Source organism: Pelodiscus sinensis, chromosome 9 (genome assembly GCF_049634645.1).
Source record: "Pelodiscus sinensis isolate JC-2024 chromosome 9, ASM4963464v1, whole genome shotgun sequence".
Lineage (NCBI taxonomy): Eukaryota > Metazoa > Chordata > Testudines > Trionychidae > Pelodiscus > Pelodiscus sinensis.
In genome coordinates this window covers 64,530,735-64,544,967 of record NC_134719.1, presented here as the reverse complement: position 1 = coordinate 64,544,967, position 14,233 = coordinate 64,530,735, and the positions used below count along the sequence as shown (strand labels likewise).

The 14,233-nt window shown below is 50.2% G+C and overlaps 1 protein-coding gene and 1 long non-coding RNA gene across 6 annotated transcripts in view; one reads left to right on the top strand and one right to left on the bottom strand.

Annotated features, from left to right (window-relative positions):
- Positions 1–14,233, bottom strand: part of LOC112546759 (uncharacterized) — a 199,346-nt gene that overhangs the window by 90,173 nt on the left and 94,940 nt on the right. The window lies entirely within an intron of this gene.
- Positions 6,743–12,672, top strand: TNFSF18 (TNF superfamily member 18). The gene is made up of 3 exons (XM_006128818.4): positions 6,743–7,007; positions 9,235–9,265; positions 10,893–12,672. Exons 1-3 carry the CDS (start codon positions 6,849–6,851, stop codon positions 11,246–11,248), a joined length of 546 nt encoding a protein of 181 aa, XP_006128880.2. The 5' UTR covers positions 6,743–6,848; the 3' UTR covers positions 11,249–12,672.

Sequence of the window (14,233 nt, the reverse complement as noted above, 5' to 3'; positions counted from 1 at the left end):
TTCTCTGTAGTGCGATCACCTTCAGAATACAATTGGAGCGCATAGGAAGTGCTGGGTAGCGTATCATTGAGCAAGAGCCCTATGCTAGATCTCAGAAGAGAAAACAAGCAGGCCTGCGTGAGCGGACGGCCAGTGCAGCGACTAAACCAGCGAAGGCAGGGAATTGCTCGGCCTGGAAACACTGGTCAGGAGGGAGGAAGATGCAAGTCTCCAACCAAGGCCGACAAGCTGGCGCCACGGACCCTGAGAGCAGGTTCCCTCATGGTACCACAGGGGGGAAAATCAAGTGCAGTTGTCCTGAACTGTGATTCTCATCCCTACCCAAACTTCTCTTCCAAGGAGCTGAAACTCTTCCAGTGACCAACAAGTCAACTTCAAAATATGGGAAGAAATTCAGGGAGAGGGGGAGTCTTCAGAAATCTCTGCATTTTTCGTGCACACCCCCCAGACTGGCTACATTCATAAACCATTGCTACCATTTTCTACACAGCGTCATTCCGCGCAAATCCAACCATGGCTAATTAATGCATAGGGTTTTCTCTTCCTTTGGACGCTGCTACGTCATTTCAATAGCGGGCTCACCTGAAAAGCCACATCCCTTTTTTCAGGTGTACTCCAGCATAGGCAACCTCCACTTTGCTATTTGAATCATAAACCTGCTCCCAGTACCATGCATCCCAAAGTGTTACATGGACACCAATCTGCTCTCCTGTCCACGCTCCTTGCCCACCCACAAGTCTCTTGGGCATGGTTCTCAAGAATGGTTCTAGTATGAACAACAGCAGATTTCAAGAGGAGCTGTTTAATCCAACCAATTATGAGCAATGTTCCCGCTAATCTTGTGTGTGTGTGTGTGTGTGTGTGTGTGTGTGTGTGTGTGTGTGTGTGTGTGTGTAAGTAAAATAAATGTGTTATGTGCACGGAGGCATGTGCAAATGGGCACCAACAGCAGAACCAAAAAAGCCTAGCTAATCACCTGGACAGCATCTGAATCGCCTCTGAGTGGCCACGCAAGCACACAGCTTACAGGGAGCACTGATTAGGAGTGAAGAGGAAAGGTTTTAAAACTATGAATTCACTTTGCTTGGACTGGCCTAAAAAGTGTAATGTTTTCCTGTGCTCTGTCAGATAAAATAAAATACATGTGTGTTGCTTTGTAAGTGCCAACCACAATGTATATCTACAGTAAGAGTATTAGTAATAACATTCTATCACCTTAAACAAAAATCTCATACTGCTTTAGAAATATATCAGTTAAGAGTTATGCCCTCACAACAGACAAGACAAACTAAATATACAGGCTAAAAGAAAACAGGAAAAAGTCTGATTTAATGCAGAAAATAATTAAAATCTCATGCAATCTTCTTAGCTTAGTATCTCTCAGAGTGAAATACTGAAACTCTGAAACTCCTTGCATTATAAAGTCACATCCAGTGCTTAATTTGTGCTAGGGTGAGTCCCGGAATCTCTAGGCTTTGCAGTTCATAGCCCTAGCACTTAGAATCCCACGTTGGAAGTGACCTCAAGAGTCATCGAGTCCAACGCCCTGCGCAAAGCAGGACCAACCCAACTCAATCATCCCAGCCAGGGCATTGTCAAGCCAGGACTTAAAAACCTCTAGGGATGGAGATTCCACCCCCTCCCTAGGGAACCCAGCCCAGTGCTTCCCCACCCACCTAGGGAAATCGTTTTTCCTAATCTCCAACCTAGATCTCCCCCACTGCCTCTTGAGCCCATTGCTCCTTGTTCCGCCATCCATCACTGCTGTGAACGGCCTCTCTCCAGCCTCTTGGGAACCCCCTTTCAAGGAGCTGAAGGCTGCTATCAAATGCTACTTCTGGATTTGCACATCATTAGGAATGTAAACATATTCTTTCAGCACCCACATCTAATTGCTTGAGCCCTGGTCACAAATGTGCTAGTTTATTAGTTCTGAGTATGTGAAAAAATTACAAGGGTAATCTTGAAAAAATCTGGGGTTAGAGCCCCAAAAGGGCATAAACACAATAAAATCCGCTATAAACTCTACATTCGCGATTTTAAAAATGATGTCTTTCCGTAAACATGACATTTCATGAGGGTAGAGTTACTGGTTTTTAACATATACAAAAGGCTACGCTCTAAGCGCTGAACTTGAAAAGGGCGGTGTTGTAGAAATGCTCAATTAATTGCTTCATGTATCTTGAGATGATTATGCAGCGGTAATGGAATGTAATAAGGGGGGTATTAAAACTTCCTTTTAACCTGTCCCATTGCTCGTATAAACCCCAGAAAAGAGCAGCCTCTTCCTCTCTGTATTTCCCAGTAATACAGGAAGGTGCGGAGATTGCTCTGCTTGAAGTTGATCTCGTGGTTTTGAATCGACATTGTAAAATATCATGGGGCCTGGTATGCTGTTGTTTCATCTCATCCACATCATTATTCTAAGGGGCGACAGGTTATCAGTTTATGGCACAATTATTAAACAAACAGAGCTGCAAATCCTACACTTCCAGATGACAATATTGGCTAAATATTAGCTAAATTCTATGGAAAAAGCAACATCTGGGGACTCTCCCATGGGTTGGGGAAGAGTCAACAGGGTTTTATAAATGGAAATTGTGCCCCCCCATCGACGAGAGTTCTTTGAGGGGGTCAACAAGCACGTGGGCAAGGAGATCTAGTGGCTAGAGTGTACTTGGATTTCCTGAAAGCCTTTGACAGGGTCCCCCACCAAAGGCCCTTAGGCCAAGTGAGCTGTCGTGGGGTAGGAGGGAAGGTCCTTCCATGGCTTGGTAACTGGCTCAAAGACAGGAACCAAAGGGTAGGAATAAATGGTCAGTGGTCGGAATGGAGGGAAGTTCACAGTGTGGATCCCTCCCTCCCTTCCCCAGCTGTACGAGTCTTGGGGGGGGGGGGGGGTAAGGGGATGCCTCCAGTGGCCGAGTGCTGGAGAGGTGCACCTGGGTGCCCCACGGCTGCACACGGACTCTCGGGCTGCCAACCCTCCAGCACCATCCTGGAGCCTCGGGAATTAAGGATGATTCTTCAATTAAAGACGATGCCGTGACGACACCTCCGGGAAGGCAAGCCACAGCGCTAGCAAGCCTACTGGACACATGGCTCAAGGGGTGGGGAGACAGTGGCGTTTCTGAACGGGCAAACCAAAGGCGGCCGCAGCCGGGGTGCTCTGGGAAAGCCAGGGCGCCACGTGCACAGCTGGTGTTTTCTAAGGGACTAACAGCCAAGCTCTCCATCGTGTGGCAGGGTGTTCACGGGGCCTTGGTGTGACGCCAGCCCACACAGGACTCCCCCCGCAGGGTGACATACTCTGCCACCCACGCCCATATCTTCCCTCCCCACACTGGCCTTGCCCAGCTTCCTGTGTCCCCAGCCACATTCTGCAGCCTGCCCCCACGCCTGGGTCGATTCTCTCCACTTCCTCGACATGCACAGCCACATCCCCTCTTCTCCCAGAACCCCCCACCCACTGTCCCCAGCCAAGCGCACTCCCCTAACATTCACACCCCACCCCCCCGGACATGCCCAGCCCACGGCCCATCTTCCCCTCTTCCTGACCCAGAGGCGCTGCCCATGTGCTTGCTCCGTCTGTTGTTATGACTGTCTTGACGCAATACTGCTGCATGGAGGAATGGCTCACTGCTATTTGGCAGCCTCCCACAGCCGGCTCCACTCTGCACACTGCATTCAGCCCTGGTGACTCATGCTCACACACTAGCCAAGATTCGCTCTGTATACAGTTGTAGGACGGCTTTAAAGGGACACGCCACTGAAAACTCCACCCACTTCACAAGGCTCCAGCCTCAGCACCGTCCCAGCAGGGAAGATAAATTGTCTGTGCTAAACATTTTGGGAATGTGCGTAGGGACAGAAAGAGTGAATCACAAATTCCTGAGCTCAGTCCTCGTCAAACTGTCCTTCTTTCACTTACTGACCCTGTGACTTTGGACAACCGACGCTGCCCCAGCCTCAGTTTCCCCATCAGTAAAATGAGGATAATGATATTTACCTCTATAATACCTCACTGGTTTCTATTCAGATTTAATTAATACATACCTGTAACTCTGGCATATCTTTGAGTACTGATCTGTCTTTGCAATATTAATCCCATTCTTCCAATGTGGGGTGTTTTGGGGGGATGCAGTAGGGTGGGGTGGTATATTTAGCTACAGATTTCTTGTAAATGGTCTTTAGTACATTATATCTTGTGACGTCAATTTCATGCACTTGATGCCTGGTGTTTCAACAGCCGGCCCCCGTGTACAATTCAGCACACAATACAAGACTTTCTTGCAAGTGGCAAATATTTATTCCTCTTTGTTAGTTGCTCAACTGGATTGCGAGAATCCAAGCGACTAAGAAGTCCATTGGCATGGCTGTGTCTTGCTTTGCTTTACACCGAAGATTGCCCGGGTCTCTTTCTGTGCATTGCTGCTGAAGGTGAAAAGGGTGGTGAACGGAAGCATGTGGGGAGAGAGCCGTTCAAGGTATTGCTAGTGGGGTAACTCAGCTGACATACTGGAACCTGAGGGTACAACGGGTGACCTTCGCAATGTCTTGTAGTCAGAGGGTGTCCTGCGAGGGTTGCCATGGACTATTCCACCGGTGACTGCTTAGCGCAATCCAGGAGATGTTGACCAGGCTATTTGAAGAGACCGACATATCATGCTGGGGAAAAAAAACCCCAGATCAGCTTGAGTCAGGGCTGGCAATCAGAGCGGTATCTGCAGCCTGTGGCACATAGTCAGGCGTTGGGATCTTGACAGCCCTTGCTTGCCGTCCATTCCCGGAAAGTAGCACCCTTCTCCTCTCTGGGGCTCAGAGGTGCAGCTCAACCAACGTGCGGTTCAGGTGAGAAAACGAGGAGCCAGCCATCGGTAAAGCCAACCAGCTGACTCCTGCTCGTCAGGTACAGGGAGTGGCGCTGGCCGGGGCAGAGACAGTCTACGTTCAAAGGGGTAAAGGTTGCTTGTAATTTTTTTTGCACACTGTCAGCAACAGCCTCCGTCCAGAACGGCTTCCCCTGCTCCTGTCTCTCAGCAGGACAAACAGGCCGTCTCTTATCCTCTCTTCCCTTGTCCTGCTGCTCCCTTGGAGCATCATCTCCGGCCTGTTTCCTGTCCGTTCACCAAAGGGTCTGCTCCCCTGGGCAAAGAATTCAGCAGCCTCCTGCCCATTACACCTGCAAAAGTCAGGTGTGTCAATGGCTGCTAATTCACAGGGACTGCATCTACTGCAGAGCCGAAAGGGGAGGGGCTCAGTTTGTAAAATCCATTTTATTTACTCTGCCTGCAAAACATCATGCCAGCACCTATGCGTGCATCAGAGGAATCAGGGAGTGAGTCTTTAAAAGCCTTTTTCCCCTATGGACTAAGCGGGCCGCAGCTGGAGATTCTGTGGTGCTTCAAAGGAATTTCTTTAGACCCCTCCTCTCAGTAGAACGCTTGTGGCTTTTAACCTGGTTAAAACTGACAAGTCATTGCTATAAGACAGTATCTTGAAATTTGGTGGTGTTTGAAATCTAGATAATGTATGTGGCAACGACTCATTTCTAGTAAGCACACATCAAGTTTACCAATGCTAATCAAAATAGACTCTTCTGAGGAGTTACAAAGTATACAGTGTAATCTTCCACGTTCTTTAAAATGCATTGGGTCCGATTTTGGCACAAATACAACCCTCTCTGGCAGTGCAAAGGGACCTTAACATGAGCCTACTGTCAATTACATTTACACTTCTTGTAAGGCCGATCTACACGGCCAAAGTGGTGCAAAGGGGGCCTAGTGTAAATGAAAATTAGCCACACAGAGTCTTTTAAGGCAGCATCCTTGGCTGTTTTGTTGTTGTTTGTTGTGTTCTACTTTGCAAAGTTGTATAATCTTCAATGCAAACCAAAGTGATTCTGGAGTATTGTGTGTCTCAGGGCTGTCATTTCTGAATGGACTGTTACATAAAGTACTCTACAGATGTAGACACCGAAATGTATGAACAAATGTGTATGCGCCCCGTTACGCTGCCAAAACGGGGGCCATGAAGCTGCTTGAAATTATTTAAATGCTTTTATTGTCAAAAATGGCTTTTTTAAATAAAAGGAACCAGAATGCGTACTAATGATTGATTTTAAAATTTATTTCCATTGTGTGCATTTCGCTGTTTTCTTCTTTTCTTTTTTCTTTCATTTCTTCCCCATCTCATTTCTCATTTTTCCCTTTTTTAAAAAAAAGACTCAAATGATATTTTCCCTAGCATTTTCAAACACCAAAAATATAGACTTCTTGTGTCTTCATTTGTGTGTTTTAAAAAATTCAAATGTTAAGAAATGGATCAAAATGGAAACTGACTGGGAAAATAAACTGATTCATTTCAAGCCTGGAAAATGGAAAGCAATATATCGTTTTCAAAGGGGCGTAGTGCAGCTGTTTGACATTAAATTGCATTCTTCTTCTTCTTCTTCTTTATCTTTTCTTGTGCTCCGATTCTTTCCAAGAGCTTTGTGAACTCAGCTCTGTCTGACAACGTCCGGGGCTTTTCAGAAATGTTTGCAGTTGGTTGGCAGAGTTTCATTTCAGAGCTGCCTTCACATGTTGGGCCTGGAGCCAAATGAGAGTCCCACTCTCTCTGCATCAGTTTCATGAGGAAACGCTGGCTGATTGCTTTCCGCAGCGAGGCAGTGATGAAATGCACAGCCAAACTCCTCCCTCTTCCACCTGCACCGCACCATATAAATTCCGTTCAGGGCTGCTCTGGCTGGGGGTCAGTGCCTGTGGCAGTATTTTTTCCCTAATGTGACTGCTGCTGCTGTTCGGTTTCCAGCTGTCTCATCTCCAGCAGGTGGAGAGCTAAGCGACATGGAAGCATCACATTTCCTGGAGAACGGGAATATTCCCCAAGAAGCAAACCGGTCAGGGTGCAATTGGATGAAAGTTTGCACCTTGGCAGCTCTGGTTCTTTCAACACTGGTTGTGGTTCCACTTTTGATTGTCTGCTTCCTGTGCCTTCACAGACAGGTAAGGAGAGCGCAAAAATAGCAGAGTTATAAAGCATAAAGGATGTGAATATGAACTGATGGTGTGTGAGCTTTGCCTGCTATTAATTCCGTTCCTTCTTGGAGCCAACGCGTTGCCTAGACAGCTTACATGTGCTCAAGAGCTTCCGCCTCTAGGGGTGGGAAATTTTCATTCATTCTGCTTTGGTTTAGAAATGATGAAGTCAGGTTTTTTCTTCTCCTCTCTCCTTGCCTGCTATGCCCACTGCTGTTGTTATTAATGACTACCTGGTAAGGGGAAGGCGGGACCAGGAGTCCGTTCATCCCCAGGCCCCCCTAAACCTGCAACTTGAATCCACATTGCTCCTTTTCCCGCAGCAGCCCTGTCTCGTTCAATGCAGCGGTGGCCCAGGAAACTGCCAATCTGGGGTTACCCGGCTTGACTTTGAACCGAACATTTATTTGATGCAGCTGCCTTTGTATGTATAGCCTGACCACAGGGGACAGGCACCTGCCAACTCCCTGCCGACGTCCAAAGGGGTCTCACACCAAGGAGAGGGGCGAGGTGTGTACAGCTAGGAGGGAAAAGATGCTGCTAGGCAAAAGGAACAGGCTGTCTGTCAGGTGGCGGGGTGTCTCTGACTAGGAAACACGCCACTGGAGACATCTGTAGCTAGGCCGGAGAGAGTGGGGGAGCAACCGCCCTGCTCCGGCAGAGGGAAGGTCTCAGAGGGCCCAGCTGAAGCAGATGCAAGGAACTGTGACTCCATGGAACATGGACTTGCCCGTGCTCACGTCGGGACTGAGCTGAGCAGAAAAAGCCAGTTTTCAGCAATGGCTCCAAGAACGGGGGGAAGAAGTTCTCAGAGTCAAACACCTCCGGGAAGCAGGATCACTGGGGCTGAGGGCGTATCACGAGTAACAGTGGGGAGCGATCCTGGAAGGTGCTGCTCGCGCCTACAGAATGCAGAGCACCCTCCGTTCCCATGGGGCTAGGGTGTCGCGCCCCCCCCCCCCCCCCCAGGAGCAGAGGGGAGAGCTGTAAAAAATCATCTTGGTGCAACTTTTTTTCTTAAGTTCTCCCCCCTCCCCTTCCCACCAGTCTGTTTTGCAGCTGTAACACGGGAGCCCCGTGACACGTGCTGTGCTCAAAATTGCCTGCCATTGACCGTAAGCTACCATGCCACTGGCAGATGAATGCACACCCCATCCCGTAAGACTTCTACCTCCTTCCCCTTTTCTCCCTCCGCTGACAGACCATGGGCGGAACAGACCAAGCCCTCGCTTTACTCAGCAAAGGGCACGACCAGCTAATTGACTCCATCCAGCTGCAAGGTCATGACAAGTCTGCTAGTCTGGTATTTGGAACTGAGCGGCTCTGCAGAGCTTGCTGGCGAGCCCCCATCTCCTGGCGCCGAGCCCCGGCTCACCAGAGTCTCGCCAGGGAAGGCAGGGAAGTCGGGCCCTGGACAGAGCCAGTGAGTTGGGGTTCCTCCTCCCGCGCCCATGTGCACACGCTTCCCCAGGCGGCGGGACTGAGCTGCCCTTCTTGCGGCCTTGGGGCTGACGTGTAGCTGGGGGCTCAAATGGAGCAGTTGGAGGCACGAGGGCAGAGGCCTAGGACGATGATGTCACTGACTTCCCGGGATGCCACCGTGGGCAAGCTTGTAGCGTGGCGCCCACCCACCGAGAAGACGCTCCGGCTGGCCACACACCTGACCTTTCCTGGAGACGCGTCAATGCACTTTTAAATCAAATAAACTGTGTATGCTTTAAAATGCAGTGTGATGTCATTTCACAAAAGGGGCAAAGCCACAGGGAGAGGTGGAGTAACAACTCCTGGAGGGTTTTCTGCATGTTTTAAACCCAGAATCTCTGCATCTAGACACAAGAGCTCCCACCGCCACAGCTCCAGGGCAGCCACAGATTCATAACCCCCTAGACATGGCTTGCCCACTGGAGAGCGACAGAGACGCTGGAGTCTGTGGTCTCCCACGTCATTTAGACTCTTGCTCTTGCCAAAATCGCTGCCGACAATGCCAATGAAAACAGCCCCAGGGAGAGAGAGCAATTGCTTTGCAGTGAAAGCGACGAGCCAGTTGAAAGGGACCAAAGAGAAATCGGTCTCCTCTTATAACCGAAAGGTGTCTGGGGCCTGCCGCACGCACACACGGAATGTCAGTTGATAGGGGTGGACGTCCCCGTCCATAGCATGCAACATCCTGACCAAACTTTGCTTCTCTCCACAGTCTCCTGAGATCTGCTGGGCTCATGCAACTTGTAAGTATCACGTTTTCTGACTTCTACCATTCAGACAGTTTGGTGCAGGCGACTAGATTACAAGACTGGAGTGCAGGTCGAACATGTCTAGTCCGGCAACATCCGTGGGCTGGAATGATCTGAGTAGTCACATGTCCACTTATCACGGGTGTGGTCAAGTTTCCCACAGTCCCATCAAGTTTGTTTACAGCCCCCAGGCCTGGCTCTCAGGGTTCTGGGCTGGTCTTTAGCTCTAATTTACCCCTGAATGTCTTCTAAGAGCCCAGGAAGCAGGGGAAGTGTTGGTGATGCTTCTAGACAATACTGACCTCCCCTAGTTTGGCAAATTCTCTGGTTCAGCACTGGTCAGGTCCCGAGGGTGCCGGACTAGAGAGATTCCACCTGTATTTCTCCCGTCTCAACGAACAGCGGTAAATAATGGAAACAGAGAAACATGAAGCCTGGGTGATCAAGGGGCTGCTGTAGGCAAGTGGGTGTTAGTCACTTCGCAGTTCTGTTCCCAGCGCTATCAGATAAAGCGTCTCTTTTAAAGTGCAGTTCTGCTCTGAAATAGGACTCATTGAAAAAAGGTGGGTTTTCTCCTAGCATGTGCCGCCTGTAATCTCATCCCGGGGTCTGTTTGGTGTAAGAGAGCACCAAGAAGAAAGAGGTCAGAAATGCAACTTGTTACATCTGGAGCAAGACCTAGTTTTAGCTTGTCAGTTCCTTCCTGGCTGAAACGAAATCGATATCAAACCCTTTCCAGCCAAGTTAAGAACGTGTCGGATTAGTTTCTAAACAGATTTAATTAAATCAGTGAAACTGTGCTGCATAGACAAGCCCTTAGCTAACAAGTCTCTTGATGACTGATGAGTATCTGGATAGACTCCAGCAGTCTCCCAGAGAGCTGCTGGCTCTGGACAGTAGCGGGAGGAAATAGAGGCACATGTTATTCAGCACAGAAAGCTGAAAAGCAAGACAGGCCCCCGAGGGGTGAGTAAGGAAATGCCGCATGGACCGGCACTGTCCAGAGCGAAAAGCTGATTTGGGGGGGATGGGCTGGATTTGTGTCTACAGCTTGCAGCAGGCTGAAAGAGGAAGGTGCTCTCGCCACTCGTGAGGAGAGGGAGTCGGTTTCTGAAAAGTTCTGCTTAGCTTTTCCAAGCAGAGGGACAGCTGGGCTAATTTTAGAGTGGCCAAGCAAGAAGGGGCCCTGTGAGCAGCAATCAGACATTTCTCTGTTTCTGACTAGAGACGGGCTCAGACCAAGCCCCTGGGCCGAGGGATCCCCCCTCGCATCCCGGGTGACAGAATGTAGGTCTGGATTGAAGAGAGGAATCCCTTCATGTAGTTAACAGACCCCCAGCTCCAAACAGCCCAGAACTCTCAGAGCTTGGGTCCTGATCTTAATGTCGCGGCTCACACCCTTTCCTAGAGAAGATCTTCAAGGAAAAGCCACAATGCACATAACTTCCCTCTTCTCCCCTGAGACCTGAAATCAGAGCGATAAGGAAAAGGTCAGAAGAGAGTGTCAACTATTGGGGAGCATTTACAAACCGACAAGGGGAAGTCTAGGCACTGGGCTTTGTCTAACCGCCTTGTCTGCTTTTCCCTTGGTTTTCTTCCTTGCCTGGTTTCTTTCCGGAAGTGCCTTCCGAAAAGGACCGTATCGTCACGTGGAAGTGGAACTTGACAAGCTGCAGCAGCTTTGTGAAGAATGACGCTAACCAAACGCTGGAGATCCTGCAAAGCGGCATGTACTTCATCTACGCCCAGGTGACCCGCACGAAGAAAGCGCAAGGTTATTTCACTATCACGCTGTACCAAGAGAAGATTCTCTACAACCAGATAACTGGGACCAATTCTGAGGAGGGCACGGCCTCCATACATTTTGGGAGGCCCTATTTTCTGAGGAAGGGGGAGAAGCTAAACTTCAGCATCAATGAAGGGCTTCATTACATACAGACAGACAACCAGACTTACTGGGGGCTGTACAAATTGTAACCGAGCCCCTCCCCCCCCCCCGCCCTTTGAGTCAGCTCCTCTCCCCCTCGAAGCCCAGAGTGGGCATGTTTATAATTTCTCTCCATCAAATTCAAAACAACGACCCTTTGGACTTCCTCGTCTTCCCGTTGGAGTGATTCAAGGGGCGTGCTCAGCAAGAGGGGACTGTGTGACTCTATCGGATCTGCCGCAAGGTAGGGGAGGAAGAGGCTTCTAGACCCAAAAGCCACCCTCTGAGGCTTAGAAAGTTTGGTTTGAAAATCCGGGGCGAAAGAATCACAGTGTCCCGCCCACTCGCCACTGGGAAGCAGTTTCCCTCCACAGCCGGCTGCCCTAGCGTGCTGGCCGACAGGGACTGTCCTTTGTCCATGGTGTGATGCATGATGTGCAGGCGGGGCAGACTGTCTGGGATTGAGGGAACACGTGTAAGAGCAAATGGGAGAGAGAGACAGGTCCTAGCTCCCTTCCAGAGGCTCCGGGGAACATTCTCTCCTGTCCGTCCCCCTCTCTCCTCACATACCAGCCTAACGCAGGTGAACAGGAGCCCCAAGGTCTGTGGGGGTTCAGTCCAAGTGGGGCCTTTGCATGCATGATCAATACCAAGTACAGCTGCTCTTGGAGGCACTGAGGAACCAAGAGGACACCCAGAATCCGTGTCCAGATGAAGATGCAAGGTCCCACGGAGGGTAGGCGTTGCTCTTTCAGGATACTGGCAGTGTCCCGAAACAGCAACGCCACCTCTTTAAAAGCCTTCCCCGAAATAGCGGGCGTACTAACCCCCTTCCACGGGGTTAAGGGATTTGTCGGAATAGGGCCTTATTTTGAAATTTGGCCTTGTCTACACAGCGCCAAGTTTCAAAACAAGCTCTTTGGACGTAGACTCGGAATAGGCTCTGCAAACTGTGCAGCGCACATGGCGCAGCTTATTCCGACAGAAGGGTGCTGTCTAGACCCACCCATACACAGCCCATTGTCTATTGTACAGCTGTAACAGGGCCCGTAACAGTGCAGGTCCAACCGCACCGAGCAGCCTTGGCACTGGAGGGGGACGTCCCTATAATGTCCGTAGCTCCAGTCTGTGGATGAAACACACGCATGGACAGGAAGCAGCGCACCCATCTCTCTACTGACCGGGGGGGGGGAGGGGGAGGCACAACAGTAGAAGTCAAGATAGAGAGGGAGTGCGATCTAGACGGGAGAGCTGGGGATGGAGACGGAGTTGTACGCTCTGCTCCTCTGCTGAGCTACTCTGTGACGTGGGCTAATAAAGCAATGTGGGTGTGCCTCAGTTTCTCCTCCCTAAGGCAGGCACACCAGTGTATTTACCTACCTCACAGGGATGTTGTGAGGCTGAATAAATGGACTTTGTAAAGTACTTGGAGTGCTGTCAGTCACACAGTTGGCTTGTGGTTCCTTGGCTGGCGTCCCAGGGCAAGCGCCTCTGAGGGGTATGTGCGTGCGTTCATGCAAATAGCCATCCTTGCATGAATAAAGCCTCCTCGGACAGTCCTTGATACAAAGTGCAGCATGGTGGATTGTCACAGGCTAATACAAGCACTACTGAGCCGAATCGCAATGTAGAGCGAGTTTGGTGGACTGCAGCAGTTTGCCATTTTATTTTCTGTGTACTCTAAATAGCATGGTGCCTGCTTTACAGAAATGGACGCCATTTTGTGTTCATTTCAGTGCAGACCTTTAAAGGGGGGGGGGGGGGAGACACACACAGCGCTCTCGCCTGGAGACTTTACCTTTGTTCTTTCTTTCCTGTCATGTTCTTTTCCATAATAAATACGTGCAGCTCCCTAGTGTAAGGCCTATGGCTAAACATCATCGTTTGCAAATACATTTCTCCACCCTTTGCCCGACTCTACTGCTCTGGCCGCAGGGTCTCTGACACCCAGTTCTCTCATGTGTAAGAAGAGATAACACCACTCACTTATCTATTTCATGGTGGGGGGGGGGGGGAACAAAGGCTGAGAAGCAGACCTACTCTCTTTTTACACATCTCTAGCCTCACAGAGCCCTGAACTTCAAGGCCAGAAGGGACCGTCATGGTCACCTACACTGGCCTCTGCACATTGCAGGCCACAGCCCCTCAGAAATCTCCTTTTGTAAGAGACCCCTAATCTCTGGCTGAGTCACTGGAGGCTTCAAGTCAGGATTTACAGGCTCCGAATCCTGGAGACTCCACCCCTTTTTCCAGGTCAGAGTAGCAAGTGACCGGTGACCTACACTGCAGAAGGCGGCGAAAATCCCTCCCCTCCCCCCACTGCTCATCTGACTCAGGAGAAAATTCCTTCTTCCCCTCAAATATGCCCATCTGTTGGACGTCGACCATGGGGCCAGACAGCTGGGAAAGAGCTCTCTGTAGTAACTCACAGCCCTCCCCGGCCACTGCCCCATCTCCAGGAATTGAGGATCTTTGCTACCAGCAGCTGCAGATGAGCTGCATGATTCCTGTTAAGAAGGGGACAGGGTGAGCAAGGAAAGCTATTGCCTCAGCTGCCGGGTGTTTCCAATCTCCTGGGAGTGACGTTGCTACAACACCACCGCGTTACAGTCAAATTCTGTCTTGTGAGCTCTGTGAGCCAGTGTGCAGTGTGTGGGAGAATGTGTGCGGATGTGCAAGGGGGCACGGCTGTCTATAACTGAACATGGGCACAATTGTGAGAGAGAGCAGGCAGCCGGTGTGGGGATGCAGACAAAAGTGTGCATCTGTGTACACAAAACACAGGTAGGGGGTGGCAGGTGCGTGTACAGATGGCAGGTCTGAGTTTGTGCACAGACAGCAGAGTTTGGTGTGTATTTGCGAATGTGCAGGAAACAGGTGTGCTGCCTGTAGACCACAACGGTAGGTGTGTGGGTGTGTACAGAGAGTGGGGTGTGTACAGAGAGTGGGGTGTGTATCTGGTGGTACAGGAAGCTGGCAGGGGAATGCACTAGACTAGCACAGTACAGCTGGTGTGGGAACGTGCATGCACAGAC